The 18,158-nt window shown below is 39.9% G+C and overlaps 1 protein-coding gene across 1 annotated transcript in view; it reads left to right on the forward strand.

Moving 5' to 3' along the window:
* The window catches only part of LOC128666693 (WD repeat domain phosphoinositide-interacting protein 1), a 202,874-nt gene that overhangs the window by 144,938 nt on the left and 39,778 nt on the right, over positions 1 to 18,158 (forward strand). The window contains exon 8 of the mRNA XM_053721434.1: positions 8,586 to 8,693. Within this exon, the coding sequence (XP_053577409.1) occupies positions 8,586 to 8,693 (108 nt within the window). The remainder of the gene's footprint in view (positions 1 to 8,585; positions 8,694 to 18,158) is intronic.

The following is an 18,158-nucleotide window of genomic DNA, read 5'->3' on the forward strand; positions in this document are numbered from 1 at the left end:
GGGGGCTCCCAGAGATAGATCTGATGGCCTCTCATCTAAACAAGAAACTTCCCAGGTATCTGTCCAGATCCCGGGATCCTCAGGCGGAGGCAGTGGATGCATTATCACTTCCTTGGAAGTATCATCCTGCCTATATCTTTCCGCCTCTAGTTCTTCTTCCAAGAGTAATCTCCAAGATTCTGAGGGAATGCTCGTTTGTTCTGCTAATAGCTCCGGCATGGCCTCACAGGTTTTGGTATGCGGATCTTGTCCGGATGGCATCTTGCCAACCATGGACTCTTCCGTTAAGACCAGACCTTCTGTCACAAGGTCCTTTTTTCCATCCGGATCTGAAATCCTTAAATTTAAAGGTATGGAGATTGAACGCTTGATTCTTGGTCAAAGAGGTTTCTCTGACTCTGTGATTAATACTATGTTACAGGCTCGTAAATCTGTATCTCGAGAGATATATTATAGAGTCTGGAAGACTTATATTTCTTGGTGTCTTTCTCATCATTTTTCTTGGCATTCTTTTAGAATACCAAGAATTTTACAGTTTCTTCAGGATGGTTTAGATAAGGGTTTGTCCGCGAGTTCTTTGAAAGGACAAATCTCCGCTCTTTCTGTTCTTTTTCACAGAAAGATTGCTATTCTTCCTGATATTCATTGTTTTGTACAAGCTTTGGTTCGTATAAAACCTGTCATTAAGTCAATTTCTCCTCCTTGGAGTTTGAATTTGGTTCTGGGAGCTCTTCAAGCTCCTCCGTTTGAACCTATGCATTCATTGGACATTAAATTACTTTCTTGGAAAGTTTTGTTCCTTTTGGCCATCTCTTCTGCTAGAAGAGTTTCTGAATTATCTGCTCTTTCATGTGAGTCTCCTTTTCTGATTTTTCATCAGGATAAGGCGGTGTTGCGAACTTCGTTTGAATTTTTACCTAAAGTTGTGAATTCCAATAACATTAGTAGAGAAATTGTGGTTCCTTCATTATGTCCTAATCCTAAGAATTCTAAGGAGAAATCATTGCATTCTTTGGATGTTGTTAGAGCTTTGAAATATTATGTTGAAGCTACGAAATCTTTCCGTAAGACTTCTAGTCTATTTGTTATCTTTTCCGGTTCTAGGAAAGGCCAGAAAGCTTCTGCCATTTCTTTGGCATCTTGGTTGAAATCTTTAATTCATCTTGCCTATGTTGAGTCGGGTAAAATTCCGCCTCAGAGAATTACAGCTCATTCTACTAGGTCAGTATCTACTTCCTGGGCGTTTAGGAATGAAGCTTCGGTTGACCAGATCTGCAAAGCAGCAACTTGGTCCTCTTTGCATACTTTTACTAAATTCTACCATTTTGATGTATTTTCTTCTTCTGAAGCAGTTTTTGGTAGAAAAGTTCTTCAGGCAGCGGTTTCAGTTTGAATCTTCTGCTTATGTTTTTTGTTAAACTTTATTTTGGGTGTGGATTATTTTCAGCAGGAATTGGCTGTCTTTATTTTATCCCTCCCTCTCTAGTGACTCTTGTGTGGAAAGATCCACATCTTGGGTAGTCATTATCCCATACGTCACTAGCTCATGGACTCTTGTTAATTACATGAAAGAAAACATAATTTATGTAAGAACTTACCTGATAAATTCATTTCTTTCATATTAACAAGAGTCCATGAGGCCCACCCTTTTTTGTGGTGGTTATGATTTTTTTGTATAAAGCACAATTATTCCAATTCCTTATTTTATATGCTTCGCACTTTTTTTCTTATCACCCCACTTCTTGGCTATTCGTTAAACTGATTTGTGGGTGTGGTGAGGGGTGTATTTATAGGCATTTTAAGGTTTGGGAAACTTTGCCCCTCCTGGTAGGAATGTATATCCCATACGTCACTAGCTCATGGACTCTTGTTAATATGAAAGAAATGAATTTATCAGGTAAGTTCTTACATAAATTATGTTTTTTATTAGATTTTATTTTCTGACACATATTTACTTGATAAAACAATACAAGTTTAAACTGAAAGTAAGGCTGAATTGTCTATTTCAGCAGCTTATTCATTTCCCATTTACTTTAAAATATAACGATGCAAGATTTTAAACTGTCAGGTTTGAAAAACCGGTTATTTCTGGTACTCAGTGTACCAGGAAGTAGTGCCTCTTTGTGTAGCAGCAGTAATTTGACCGGCAGTTGCGGTCACATGACCGGCTTTAATTCATAACGTTTCTGAGGAAAAAGTTGTTTTTCTCCATTTCTGGGTGATCCAGTTTTAATTGGTAGTGGTAAGGCACCTCAGTAATTGAGGTGTGGGGTTGTCTGAGGGGTATTTTAGAAGGTTATTTGATTATTAAATGTTTTTCTTAACTTTTCTTACATAATTTTAGCTGGGGATCAATCCTAATTTGGAATAAAATTTAAAGTGTATTTTTTTCCTTGGCTTATTTTAATTGAATATTAACATTTTTGAAAATTATCTGTTCAAGTTTATTTACTGTTTCTCAACATGTCTGATATGGAACAAGAGCCTGCTTTCATGAATTCATGCTAATTATGTTTAGATACAATTTTGTTCATGTGTCAAGAAAACCTTGCAAAATAAAAGTAACATTTTTGAGCCTAATGTCTCTCAGGATGATGCTGTTAAAATAATACCTCAGCTTTGCCCTGCGGTTCCTCTATAACTCCTAGTGGAGTTTATTTAAAAGCAGAAATTGCTGCCCAGGTATCTGCGGCATTAGCTGCCATTCCCAGATTACAGGGAAAACGCAAGAGGAAATCTAGAAATTCAGAAAGTAAGGTGCCTGTCCTCAGTTCTGCTTCCCAAGTTGCCCTTTCTCATAAGTCTGATGAGAAAGATACATCGGGACTTTCTGAGGGAGAAATCTCAGATTCGGACAGTATAATTCCTTCTTCTGAGACTGAGGTGGTATCCTTCAGATTTAAGCTTTAACATCTTTGTGTATTGTTAAAGGAGGTTTTAGCTACTTTAGATGACTCCGATACCTCTGTCATTGTCACTCCTAAGAAATCTAGTAAACTTAATAGTTTCTTTGATGAACCTTTCACTTCTGAGGTTTTTCCTGTGCCGGACCATGCTAGGAATGTTTCCTGTCGAGGACTCCATTAAAGACCCTTGGGATACTGTACCCAAAGTTGAATGGGCCATGTCCACTCTGGCTAAGAAAACCTCTATTTCTATTGAGGATAACTGCTTTTTTAAGGATCCGATGGACAAGAAGCTGGAGGCTTATTTAAAAAGATTTATGTTCATCAAGTTCTTCAATGGCAATCTGCAGTATGTATTGCCAGCATGACTTGTGCGGCATCTTATTGGTTCAACGCCTTGTCTGATTCTCTTCAAGTAGAGAGTAGATAGGTTTAAAGCTCTTAAGTTGGCCAATTTCTTTATTGCAGATGCCATTTTACAGGTTGTTAGACTAGGAGCTAAAACTTCTAGTTTCGCTGTCCTAGCCTACAGGGCGTTATGGTTGAAATCCTGGTCTGTGGAAGTTTTCTCTAAAGTCAAGCTTTTGGCGATTCCTTACAAGGGCAAAACCTTGTTTGAACCCGGTATGGCAGAAATTATCTCTTATATTACGGGTGAAAAAGGGTCTTTTCTACCTCAAGATAAGAATAATGGCCTAAAGGACGTCAGAGTAATTTTTGTTCCTTTTGTTACTTCAGAGGAAAATCTTCCCCTTCTTCCAAGCAGGAACAATCCAAGTCTTCTTGGAAATTCAATCCGTCATGGAACAAGGGGAAACAATCAAGGAAACCCGCAGCTGATTCCAAATCAGCATGAAGGGTTTGCCCCTGATCCGGTATCGGATCAGGCGGGGGGCAGACTTTCTCAGTTCTCTCAAGCCTGGATACGAGATGTCCCAGATCCCTGGACTGTGGACATAGTATCCCAGGATTACAAATTGGAATATAAGACTTTTCCTCCCAGAGGCAAATTCCATCTCTCAAGATTATCTGCAGACCAGATAAAAAGAGAGGCGTTCTTGAAATGTATACAACATCTTTCCTCCCTGGGAGTGATAGTTCCAGTTTCAGTACAGGAACAGGGTCTCGGGTTCTACTCCAACCTATTTGTGGTGTCTAAACAAGTTTCTCAAAGTTCCATCCTTCAAGATAGAGACTACACGCTCCATTCTTCCTTTAGTACAAGAGGGTCAGTTCATGACAACCATAGACCTAAAGGATGCGTATATTCATGTTTCTTTTCACAGGGGCCATCACAAATTCCTGAGATCTGCCTTTCTGGACAAACATTTCCAGTTAGTGGCTCTTCCATTTGGTCTAGCCACGGCTCCCAGAATTTTTTCAAAGGTTCTGGGGGCTCTTTTTGCAGTGATCCATTTTCTTGGAATTGCTGTTGCACCGTACCTGGACGACATATTGGTTCAGGCGCCATCTTTTCAACAAGCAAAATCTCACACAGAGATATTGTTGTCTTTTCTTCGTTCCCACGGATGGAATGTGAATCTGGAAAAAAGCTCCCTTTCCCCTGCTACAAGAGTAGTGTTCTTAGGGACCATAGTAGATTCTCTATTGATGAAGATTTTTCTGACAGAGGTCAGGAAAAACAAAATCATTTCCTCTTGTCTCTCTCTTCAGGCTACTGCTTATCCTTCAGTGGCTCAATGTATGGAGGTAATCGGTCTGATGGTGGCTTCCATGGACATCATTCCTTTTGCTCGATTTCATTTGAGAGCTCTCCAGTTGTGCATGCTCAGACAATGGAATGGCAACCATGCGGATCTATCTCAGAGAATAGAGTTAGATTAGTTGTCAAGGAACTCTCTCCCGTGGTGGATTTCTCAGGAACATCTGTCTCAGGGCACATGCTTTCGGAGACCTTCCTGAGTGATCGTGACCACGGATGCCAGCCTGCTGGGCTGGGGAGCAGTCTGGAACTTGTTAAATGCTCAGGGCCTTTATATTAGTCTGCTCTTCCCATAAACATCTTGGAGTTGAGGGTAATTTACAATGCTCTATTGGCTTGGCCTCAATTGTCCTCAGCCCAGTTTATCAGGTTCCAGTCAGACAACATAACCTCTGTGGCTTACATCAATCACCAGGGAGGAACTTAGAGTTCCTTAGCCATGAAGGAGGTTACTCTGATTTTCTGAGCAGACAGACTTTTCATTTCGGGGAGTGGGAACTCCATCTGGAGGTGTTGTCCAGCTTAGTCCTCAAATGGGGGGTGCCAGAGTTAGATCTGATGGTGTCCCGTCAGAACACCAAGCTTCCAAGGTACGGTTCAAGGTCAAGAGATCCGCAGGCCGTTCTGATAGATGCTCTGGCGGTTCCTTGGGTTTTCAGGTTGGCATACCTATTTCCTCCGTTTGCTCTCCTTCCATGAGTCATTGCTCATATAAAACAGGAGAGGGCATCAGTGATTCTAATAGCCACTGTGTGTCTTTGCAGGATCTGTTTTGCAGACCTAGTGGAGATGTCATCTCTCCCACCTTGGAGACTACTTCTGAGGAAGGACTTCCTGATGCAGGGTCCCTTCCTTCATCCAAATCTCGTTTCTCTGAAGCTGACTGCTTGGAGATTGAACGCTTAAAGGGACAGTCTAGGCCAAAATAAACTTTCATGATTCAGATAGAGCATGTAATTTTAAACAATTTTCCAATTTACTTTTATCACCAATTTTGCTTTGTTCTCTTGGTATTCTTAGTTGAAAGCTTAACCTAGGAGGTTTATATGCTAATTTCTTAGACCTTGAAGCCCACCTCTTTTCAGATTACATTTTAACAGTTTTTCACCACTAGAGGGTGTTAGTTCACATATTTCATATCGATAACACTGTGCTCGTGCACGTGAAGTTATCTGGGAGCAGGCACTGATTGGCTAGACTGCAAGTCTGTCAAAAGAACTGAAAAAAGGGGCAGTTTACAGAGGCTTAGATACAAGATAATCACAGAGGTTAAAAGTATATTAATATAACTGTGTTGGTTATGCAAAACTAGGGAATGTGTAATAAAGGGATTATCTATGTTTTAAAACAATAAAAATTCTGGTGTAGACTGTCCTTTTAATTCTGTCTAAGCGTGGTTTTTCTGAGTCGGTTATTGAGACCATAATTCAGGCTAGCAAGCCTTTTACTAGAAAGATTTACCATAAGATATGGTGTAAATATCTTTATTGGTGTGAATCCAAGGGCTACTCTTGGAATAACACTAGAATTTCTAGAATTTTATCTTTTCTTCAGAAAGGCCTGGAAAAGGGATTGTCAGTCAGTCAGTACCCTGAAGGGTCAGATTTCTGCTTTATCAGTTTTACTACATAAATGTTCGGCGGATATGCCAGATGTGCAATCTTTTTGTCAGGCCTTGGTCAAAATCAGGCCTGTCTTTAAGTCTGTTGTTCCTCCTTGGAGCCTTAACTTTGTTCTTAAAGTTTTACAGCTGGCTCCGTTTGACCCGTTGCATTCCATAGACATTAAGTTGTTATCTTGAAAGGTTTTGTTTCTTGTTGCTATCTCTTCTGCTCGAAGAGTCTTGGAACTCTCAGCTCTGCAGTGTGATTCCCCTTATCTTATTGTTCATGCCGATAAGGCGGTTCTTTGTACTAAGTTAGGTTTCCTTCCTAAGGTTCTGTGTCCTAATCCTTCTTCCAAAGAACGTATGTTACACAATTTGGATGTTGTACTTGCTCTTAAATTTTACTTCGAGGTGACTAAGGATTTTCGCCAGTCCTCTGCCCTCTTTGTCCGTTTCTCTGGGAAACATAAATATCAGAATGCTAATGCTACTACTCTTTCTTTTTGGTTACGAAGTATAATTCGTTTGGCTTATGAGACTGCTGGACAGCAGCCTCCTGAAAGAATTACGGCTCATTCCACAAGTGCTGTTTCCTCTTCTTAAGCTTTCAAAAATGATGCTTCTGTTGAACAAATTTGCAAGGCTGCAGCTTGGTCTTCTCCACATACTTTTTCCAAATTTTTTTACCTCGACTGAGGCTTCTTTTGGGAGAAAGGTTCTTCAAATGGTGGTGCTTTCTGTTTAGGACTGCCTGTTTTGTCCCTCCCTATTTATCCGTGTCCTCTAGCTTTGGTATTGGTTCCCAACAGTAATTACTCAAGCCATGGACTCACCATATCTTAGGAAAGAAAAACAAAATTTATGCTTACCTGATAAATTTCTTTCTTTCCGGATATGAAGAGTCCACGGCCCCACCCTTTATTTTAAGACAGTTGTTTTTCTTTTGACTATAACCTTAGGCACCTCTACACCTTGTGTTACTCCTTTTTCTCCATTTCCCTTCGGTCGAATGACTGGGGGTTGTGGGTAAGGGAGTGATACTTAGCAGTTTAACTGTGGTGCTCTTTGCCTCCTCCTGTTTAAGCCGTGGACTCACCATATCCGGATATAAATAAATTTATCGGGTAAGCAGAAATTTTGTTTTTCGTCATGAACATTGCTACCTGTAGGTGACAAGCCCTTCCTTTCATGCAGGTGGATTGCAGATCAAACGCTGTTTTCTGCGATCTCCCTCAATACAGGCCGGGGATCGTTGGTAGCCTAGTGGGTGGCACGTGGTGACGTCACAAAGGGGGCAGAACCTGGAAGCTCACTGGAGCTGCAAGGGAGCTGGATGGGGAGGGTTCTTCAAACCCCTCTATCTCAGCTCCTATAGCAACTAAAAACCTCCAATACCCCTCATTTGAAAAAAACAAATCCCCTGTCGATCTTGGAGGTCTTAGAGCAGTACCACACAAAAGATCTTTTAAAAATAAAGTAGAAAAAACACATGGGGATTTGCTTGAAAAGGGCTCATATGTGGAATAAAAAAAATCTGGTTTGTTTAGAGACCCCTAATAAAGTTTATCTTTAAGTAGACAAGTCCCTCTTTTTAAAAAAAAAAAATAAAATATATATATATATATATATATATATATATGAATTTTGTCTGTATAGGCTGGTAATCACTGTTGGCGGGGGCAGTGCATAATTTCTGAACAATGGGGCCTCTCTAATCTATAATATAACCCCCAAAAGCCAGTATGGTCCCTACTTCACATGTAGCTAACTATGGTGACAATTTAGTAAGGTGATCACAGTAACAGCAGTGGTCACTGGTTCATTTTCAGTATTATTTATTTCAATCTAAGAAAAAAATGTATATGTATAGTTTTTAACACTTTTTGCAGCAGCCATCTCATATGCCATAAAATATAAATGTAATAATGGTATATTGTGAATCTGCTGGGCCTTCTACACAAAAAAAAAACACAATATGTAATTTTTGTAGGTTGTTCACTGTAATTTTGCTTAGCAGCAAAATGTTTAAATGAATTATTATAACAACCTATAGTTTAGTATGTCAGTAAGGGTGCATTACAGAACAGGAATTTATAATAATTTTGTATCCTGCACAATGATTTTTATAGTTATTGGATGTTTAAAATAAGTTTTCTTGTAGAGTATTGGTTTAGGGCACTTTCTGCAGTTGGCCACCCAATACAGTCAAGGGGTGCCAATAAAGTAAAAAGATGCTGCCAATTCCCACTGGGTGAAATTTCCACGAGGGGACCAACGTAACATACCTTGGGTCACTAGATATTTATGCTCAAGCTTCATAAATGAATGACCATCACTCTCTTATTTTCAGAATCCAGAAACTCCCACGACTCCTAGTAGCGTCCTCCAGCGGCCATCTTTATATCTACAACCTGGATCCACAGGACGGAGGAGAGTGTGTGTTAATCAAGAAGCACAGGTGACGGTTTAATAGTAGCAATGTGTTCTAACCTGCATTCAGATGTAATTCGAATAGAACATTCTCTTATACATGTCACTCAAGTCAGCATTGAGTCTGCCCCTAGAGCAGCAGCAACCTGCTCCATCTGTGATCCTGTATGTCATAACTGCATGAAATGGAAATGAATGCACACAACTAATATTCCAGGAACAGTTGCTCACTGGTTTCTAAGGACACCTCCAGTTGGCAGTCAGGAACATAAAAGTATGAAGCATAAGAACAAAATGAAATGTCTAAGTATGCACATGAGTATGGGTATAACTACAATTACTGGTTACTACTCACCACACTACTGCTTTTCTTCCGGTGCCCTCAACTCTCTTTAAAGCCCTACATGTGCTGGTTAGTAGTGCTCCGCATCTACACACTGCTTGTCGCCATCTTTGAACTTAAAATTATGGCAAACTTGATTGTTATGAAACATACCAGTCTAATTGATATAAATCCAACCCCACTTTCATTCATGATTTTATTTTTTTCTTCTAAACAAAAGTGTTCTTACTGCTAATCTCTCCAATCTGCACTTTTTTTTATTCACTGATGTTTCTTTATTCAGCCAATTAATTTTCTGGCCTTTAGGCGGCCAACTCTTTACACAGCATGCTCTTTGGATCAATTGCGCATGTGCTTCTTTTTCTTTCCTATGGCATGGATAGTCCACGACTTCATTCCAATTACTAGTGGGATATTCACCTCCTGGCCAGCAGGTGGAGTCAAAGAGCTGTTAAGTGTCATTTCCCTTACCCATAACTCCCAGTCATTCTTTGCCTCTTTGATCGGGAGGATGGTGAAGATGAGTGTCTGAGAAGATTTAATCCTTTAATGGGTTTATTTCCCTGCAAGCAAGGATGGGGTCTAGCTGTGTCCATGTCAATCTCTTTAGTAAGAGTAGTGGTGGCTTTTAGCAGTTAGAAGGTGGCGAGGTTGTCTTTGCTTAACGTCTAACATTATTGCTACCCCTTTTATTGAAAGCCAGAGTTGGTTACTCTATTCTCTCTTTTTCTACAAGTCCCTGATAGAGAGTAAATGTTTTTTCACACTTTGTTAAATGTCTTTCTGTCCAACAGCTGGATCTTCAGGTAAGTGCTTTTGTCTTCTAGGTACTGAAGGCTTGCACTTTAAGGGGTTTATCTCTTCTCTGGATCTCATATGGAACATATTTTATCCTTTATTAAGGGTACATCTAGGGCAGCTTGCAGGCACTATGTATGTGTAAGAGAGACTAAGGGGTTAATTGTTTCCCTTATTATCAGATATGGGATCTCTTATGGAAATGGCTGAAGGGACATTATGGAGTTTTTTTATTTACAATATGGGAAATAAAAATGTTATGGTAACATCATAAAAATGTTATGGTAACATAGGTTTCCTTAAACTTTTTCCGTTATATATAGCTATAGCTATATACATTATACGAGCTGTCATCACAGAAAGTGGATAGAAAATATCCCTAAAGGGCAGTTTTTGCGTATTTGAAAAAACTGCACTGATATTAATGATTTTGATGTTCAGTCTCAAATACTCAAACAACATTTTTTAAATAGGGGTTATAATGAGATTCACATTGAGAAAACAATGGAAGAAGTTAGAACAGTTGATAGAACATCTCTGCTAATTACAAAGGAGAAAATAAATAAAATATTATGTTGAAAATGTGAACAAAAAAGATAATATTTTCATTCCATTTATCACAAATTATAGCCAAAACAAGTTTATATTGGAAAGAATTTTAAATAAACATTGGAATTTATTAAAGAATGATGAGTTATTGGGTCCTCTTTTGCCGCCGAAACCTCAAATAATTTACAAAAAGGCACCAAATTTAAAATCCATTTTAGCACCCACTGAAAATAAAACTAAAGATAAAAATAAATCTTGTGGTCAGTTAGATATTGAAGGCAATAGCCTACAAGGTTTTTACCCTTGTCTTACTTGCAAATCCTGTGAACACTCCACCAAAAAGAAAGAGTTTAGGTCTAATATTACTGGCAAGGTATATAAAATCAATGAACTAATTAGATGTTCAGACAGTTGTGTAATCTACATTATTCAATGTAAGTGTGGCCTGCAATATGTAGGTGAAACCACTAGGCCCCTACGTACCCATATTAGGGAGCATATCTGGTCTATAGAAAATTTCAATCAAAAAAGAAATAAAGATCTTCCAATTCCAAAGCATTTTGGATTATGTAATAAGGGCAATCTTAACCATTTTTCATTTGTAGGTATTGAAAAGGTTAAAAAGAAATGGAGAGGGGGTAACATGCAAAATGATCTATTAAAAAGAGAGAGTAAATGGATTTTTGACTTAAAAACTTTACAGCCCAAGGGTCTGAATTTAGAATTTGATATTGAGTGTTATTTAAATGACTAGCCAATTTTTATAAAAGAGCTATGTAATTCTTTTAATTTATTTAGAACACCAAGAATTTCAAAAAATATTAAATAAAAATAAAAAATTAAATATTCATTTAAAAATTTAATATTGGTTTATAGATATTTTAATATAATTTAGTGCTCTCAGTATTTTTAGTGGTTAATTTATGATTTTGTCACTCTTAATATCCTTTAATATCTTTTTAAAAAAAGTATTCATTATGAATTATATTCAAATATGTCTATCATTAAATACACCCTATACAATGCATTAGATTTTTTATATATTTTTTATATATCTTTTTTAATATATATATTTTTTATATATTTTTTAATTTTTATACATATATATATTATATGAGAGATGCAGAATATGTACTTTATTACTTTAATCTTTCATTTTTATTATTCATTATTTTTTAATAAAATTTTTTCATTCATTCATTTATTCATTTTTCTATAATTTTATTATAATTATTTTTCTATAAATTAAAGTTTAGGAAACCTGTAGATCTGCATGAATTTAAACTATTTTATCTTATATTGCTAAATGTTTTATGCTAAATGTATTATTATTCATTATTTTTTTTTTATTATTTTCACTCGTCAAATTGCGATCCTTTATGATGTGAAGTATCGCTGATGCCATATGTCTATTGTGGCTTATTGCGAGACACTTATGGTTGCGGGCCATCTGTATTGTCACAACTACCTGTTCTGATCAAATCATAATCTTCTAAGAGATTAAGTATCGCTGATACTATATGTTTATTGCCGCTTGTTAAGAGACACCCACAATTGTAAGCCAAACAGGTTATCATACTGTCTTTAAATAGTTAGTGGTTTTGCACATCGAGAGCTTGAAAAAGACCCACTGCGGGTTGAAACGCGTTGCTCTTGTACCTTGAAGTGTTTTATCCCTCTAAGGCTTCCGTAGATATTGTCCTCAGCTAACCTCCGGCAAAAGAGTGATTCAGACGAATATTCGTTCCAGCCTATCGCCATATTGGATTGCCGCATTGAAGTGTATGCAGTCGGGAGCTGCCTGCCACAGAGGGGAGATTCATACATCTTTTCACCGTGTCCGGTGTAAGTAAAAGTGAATACCTTTGATTGGTGTCTTTTCTGCCGTGTGATCCGGTTCCTTATTTCATTTCAGCTTCACTCCGTGACAAAACGTCTGGCTTGTCGTTTGAATTTATCCTCGCATTCATCTGGAAACCATCTGTCCCTTCGTTTTATTGTTTTTATTGCTAGCACTTTACATTGATATATTGTAATTATTTTTGCAACATAGCTCCAATATATTGTTGCGAGTTGTTTCAAAATTTGTATGCGACACTTTATATTTGCGCCTGATCAACGCATGTGGAGTTCTGTATACTTGTTATATTTGTTCTAATGTTTTAATATATTTGTATTAAATTTATGCAGATTTCTCCAACATTGGTGTGTCCGGTCCACGGCGTCATCCTTACTTGTGGGATATTCTCTTCCCCAACAGGAAATGGCAAAGAGTCCCAGCAAAGCTGGTCACATGGTCCCTCCTAGGCTCCGCCCACCCCAGTCATTCTCTTTGCCGTTGCACAGGCAACATCTCCACGGAGATGGTTAAGAGTTTTTTTTTTTTTTTTTTTCCGACCGACGCCAGTCTAGTGGGCTGGGGTGCGGTCTGGGAATCCCTGAAAGCTCAGGGTCTATGGTCTCGGGAAGAGTCTCTTCTCCCGATAAACATTCTGGAACTGAGAGCGATATTCAATGCTCTCAGAGCTTGGCCTCAACTAGCAAAGGCCAAATTCATAAGGTTCCAATCAGACAACATGACGACTGCAGCTTATATCAATCATCAAGGGGGAACAAAGAGTTCCCTAGCGATGAAAGAAGTGACCAAAATAATTCAATGGGCGGAGGATCACTCCTGCCACTTGTCTGCGATCCACATCCCAGGAGTGGAAAATTGGGAAGCGGATTTTCTGAGTCGTCAGACATTTCATCCGGGGGAGTGGGAACTCCATCCGGAAATCTTTGCCCAAATAACTCAATTATGGGGCATTCCAGACATGGATCTGATGGCGTCTCGTCAGAACTTCAAGGTTCCTTGCTACGGGTCCAGATCCAGGGATCCCAAGGCGACTCTAGTAGATGCACTAGTAGCACCTTGGACTTTCAACCTAGCTTACGTATTCCCACCGTTTCCTCTCATTCCCAGGCTGGTAGCCAGGATCAATCAGGAGAGGGCCTCGGTGATCTTGATAGCTCCTGCGTGGCCACGCAGGACTTGGTATGCAGACCTGGTGAATATGTCATCGGCTCCACCATGGAAGCTACCTTTGAGACAGGACCTTCTTGTTCAAGGTCCATTCGAACACCCAAATCTGGTCTCCCTCCAACTGACGGCTTGGAGATTGAACGCTTGATTCTATCAAAGCGTGGGTTTTCAGATTCGGTGATAGATACTCTGGTTCAGGCCAGAAAACCTGTAACTAGAAAAATTTACCATAAAATATGGAAAAAATATATCTGTTGGTGTGAATCCAAAGGATTCCCATGGAATAAGATAAAAATTCCTAAGATTCTCTCCTTTCTTCAAGAAGGTTTGGAGAAAGGATTATCTGCAAGTTCCCTAAAGGGACAGATCTCTGCTTTATCTGTCTTACTACACAAAAGACTGGCAGCTGTGCCAGATGTTCAAGCATTTGTTCAGGCTCTGGTTAGGATCAAGCCTGTTTACAGACCTTTGACTCCTCCCTGGAGTCTAAATCTAGTTCTTTCAGTTCTTCAAGGGGTTCCGTTTGAACCCTTACATTCCGTAGATATTAAGTTACTATCTTGGAAAGTTTTGTTTTTGGTTGCAATTTCTTCTGCTAGAAGAGTTTCAGAGTTATCTGCTCTGCAGTGTTCTCCTCCTTATCTGGTGTTCCATGCAGATAAGGTGGTTTTGCGTACTAAGCCTGGTTTTCTTCCTAAAGTTGTTTCTAACAAAAATATTAACCAGGAGATAGTTGTACCTTCTTTGTGTCCGAATCCAGTTTCAAAGAAGGAACGTTTGTTACACAATTTGGACGTTGTCCGTGCTCTAAAGTTCTATTTAGAGGCTACTAAAGATTTCAGACAAACATCTTCCTTGTTTGTTGTTTATTCTGGTAAAAGGAGAGGTCAAAAAGCGACTTCTACCTCTCTTTCCTTTTGGCTTAAAAGCATCATCCGATTGGCTTATGAGACTGCCGGACGGCAGCCTCCTGAAAGAATCACAGCTCACTCCACTAGGGCTGTGGCTTCCACATGGGCCTTCAAGAACGAGGCTTCTGTTGACCAGATATGTAAGGCAGCGACTTGGTCTTCACTGCACACTTTTGCCAAATTTTACAAATTTGATACTTTTGCTTCTTCGGAGGCTATTTTTGGGAGAAAGGTTTTGCAAGCTGTGGTTCCTTCCGTTTAGGTGACCTGATTTGCTCCCTCCCTTCATCCGTGTCCTAAAGCTTTGGTATTGGTTCCCACAAGTAAGGATGACGCCGTGGACCGGACACACCAATGTTGGAGAAAACAGAATTTATGCTTACCTGATAAATTACTTTCTCCAACGGTGTGTCCGGTCCACGGCCCGCCCTGGTTTTTTAATCGGGTCTGATGAATTATTTTCTCTAACTACAGTCACCACGGTACCATATGGTTTCTCCTATATATATTTCCTCCTGTCCGTCGGTCGAATGACTGGGGTGGGCGGAGCCTAGGAGGGACCATGTGACCAGCTTTGCTGGGACTCTTTGCCATTTCCTGTTGGGGAAGAGAATATCCCACAAGTAAGGATGACGCCGTGGACCGGACACACCGTTGGAGAAAGTAATTTATCAGGTAAGCATAAATTCTGGGGGAACATTTATAAAACGGCAGGCACTGTATTGGACACCTTTTTCAGTCAGGGGGCCTTTCTAGTTATAGACTGAGCCTCATTTTCGCGCCATTAATGCGCAGTTGTTTTTTGAGAGCAGGGCATGCAGATGCATGTGTGAGGATCTAAGAATCTCTGAAAAAGCTTTTAGAAGGCGTCATTTGGTATCGTATTCCCCTCAGGGCTTGGTTGGGTCTTAGCAAAGACTATATCTGGGACTGTATAGGGGTTAAATTGAAAAACGGCTCCGGTTCCGTTATTTTAAGGGTTAAAGCTCTGCAATTTGGTGTGCAATACTTTTAAGGCTTTAAGACACTGTGGTGAAATTTTGGTAATTTTTGAACAATTCCTTCATACTTTTTCACATATTCAATAATAAAGTGTTTTCTGTTTGAAATTTAAAGTGACAGTAACGGTTTTATTTTAAAACGTTTTTTGTGCTTTGTTGACAAGTTTAAGCCTGTTTAACATGTCTGTACCTTCAGATAAGCTATGTTCTATATGTATGAAAGCCAATGTGTCTCCCCATTTAAATTTATGTGATAATTGTGCCATAGCGTCCAAACAAAGTAAGGACAGTACTGCCACAAATAATGATATTGCCCAAGATGATTCCTCAAATGAGGGGAGTAAACATGATACTACATCATCTCCTACTGTGTCTACACCAGTTTTGCCCATGCAGGAGGCCCCTAGTACATCTAGTGCGCCAATACTTATTACCATGCAACAATTAACGGCTGTAATGGATAACTCCATAGCAAATCTTTTATCCAAAATGCCTACTTATCAGAGAAAGCGCTTTTGCTCTGTTTTAAACACTGAAGAGCAAGAGGACGCTGATGATAATTGTTCTGTCATACCCTCACACCAATCTGAAGGGGCCATGAGGGAGGTTTTGTCTGAGGGAGAAATTTCAGATTCAGGAAAAATTTCTCATCAAGCTGAACCTGATGTTGTGACATTTAAATTTAAATTAGAACATCTCCGCGCACTGCTTAAGGAGGTATTATCTACTCTGGATGATTGTGACAATTTGGTCATTCCAGAGAAATTATGCAAGATGGACAGGTTCCTAGAGGTTCCGGTGCCCCCCGACGCTTTTCCTATACCCAAGCGGGTGGCGGACATAGTAAATAAAGAGTGGGAAAAGCCTGGCATACCTTTTGTTCCTCCCCCTATATTTAAGAAATTATTTCCTATGGTCGACCCCAGAAAGGACTTATGGCAGACAGTCCCCAAGGTCGAGGGGGCAGTTTCTACTCTAAACAAACGCACTACTATTCCTATCGAAGATAGTTGTGCTTTCAAAGATCCTATGGATAAAAAATTGGAGGGTTTGCTTTTTGTACAGCAAGGCTACCTTCTACAACCAATTTCATGCATTGTTCCTGTCACTACGGCAGCGTGGTTCTGGTTCGAGGAACTAGAAAAGTCGCTCAGTAGAGAAACTCCATATGAGGAGGTTATGGACAGAGTTCACGCACTTAAATTGGCTAACTCTTTTATTTTAGATGCCGCTTTGCAATTAGCAAAATTAGCGGCGAAAAATTCAGGGTTTGCTATCGTGGCGCGCAGAGCGCTTTGGCTAAAGTCTTGGTCAGCGGATGTGTCATCCAAGACAAAATTGCTTAACATTCCTTTCAAAGGTAAAACTTTATTTGGACCTGATTTGAAAGAGATTATTTCAGACATCACTGGGGGAAAGGGCCACGCCCTTCCACAGGATAGGTCTTTTAAGGCTAAAAATAAGCCTAATTTTCGCCCCTTTCGCAGAAATGGACCAGCCTCTAATTCTGCAACCTCTAAGCAAGAGGGTAATGCCTCACAACCCAAACCAGCATGGAAACCATTGCAAGGCTGGAACAAGGGTAAGCAGGCCAAGAAGCCTGCCACTGCTAACAAAACAGCATGAAGGAGTAGCCCCCGATCCGGGACCGGATCTGGTGGGGGGCAGACTCTCTCTCTTTGCTCAGGCTTGGGCAAGAGATGTTCAGGATCCTTGGGCGCTTGCCTCACAACCCAAACCAGCATGGAAACCATTGCAAGGCTGGAACAAGGGTAAGCAGGCCAAGAAGCCTGCCACTGCTAACAAAACAGCATGAAGGAGTAGCCCCCGATCCGGGACCGGATCTGGTGGGGGGCAGACTCTCTCTCTTTGCTCAGGCTTGGGCAAGAGATGTTCAGGATCCTTGGGCGCTAGAAATAGTTTCTCAAGGTTATCTCCTGGAATTCAAGGAACTACCCCCAAGGGGAAGGTTCCACAAGTCTCACTTATCCTCAAACCAAATAAAGAGACAGGCATTCTTACATTGTGTAGAAGACCTGTTAAAGATGGGAGTGATACACCCAGTTCCAATAAAGGAACAAGGAATGGGATTTTATTCCAATCTGTTCGTAGTTCCCAAAAAAGAGGGAACGTTCAGACCAATTCTGGATTTGAAGATCCTAAACAAATTTCTCAGGGTACCATCGTTCAAAATGGAAACTATTCGAACGATTCTACCCACCATCCAGGAAAGTCAATTTATGACTACCGTGGATCTAAAGGATGCGTACCTACATATCCCTATCCACAAGGAACATCATCAGTTCCTAAGGTTCGCTTTTCTGGACAAACATTACCAGTTTGTGGCTCTTCCATTCGGATTAGCCACTGCTCCAAGGATTTTCACAAAGGTGCTAGGGTCCCTTCTAGCGGTTCTAAGACCAAGGGGCATTGCAGTAGTACCTTACTTGGACGACATTCTAATACAAGCGTCGTCCCTGTCAAAGGCAAAGGCTCATACGGACATCGTTCTAGCCTTTCTCACATCTCACGGATGGAAGGTGAACAAAGAAAAGAGTTCTCTGTCCCCGTCAACAAGAGTTCCCTTCTTGGGAACAATAATAGATTCCTTAGATATGAGGATTTTTCTGACAGAGGTCAGAAAATCAAAACTTCTAAGCTCTTGTCAAGTACTTCATTCTGTTCCTCGTCCTTCCATAGCGCAGTGCATGGAAGTAATAGGATTGATGGTTGCAACAATGGACATAGTTCCTTTTGCATGAATTCATCTAAGACCATTACAACTGTGCATGCTCAAACAGTGGAATGGGGATTATACAGACTTGTCTCCAATGATTCAAGTAGATCAAAAGACCAGAGATTCACT

The sequence above is a fragment of the Bombina bombina genome, chromosome 1 (assembly GCF_027579735.1).
Source record: "Bombina bombina isolate aBomBom1 chromosome 1, aBomBom1.pri, whole genome shotgun sequence".
In the NCBI taxonomy this organism is placed as follows: Eukaryota; Metazoa; Chordata; class Amphibia; order Anura; family Bombinatoridae; genus Bombina; species Bombina bombina.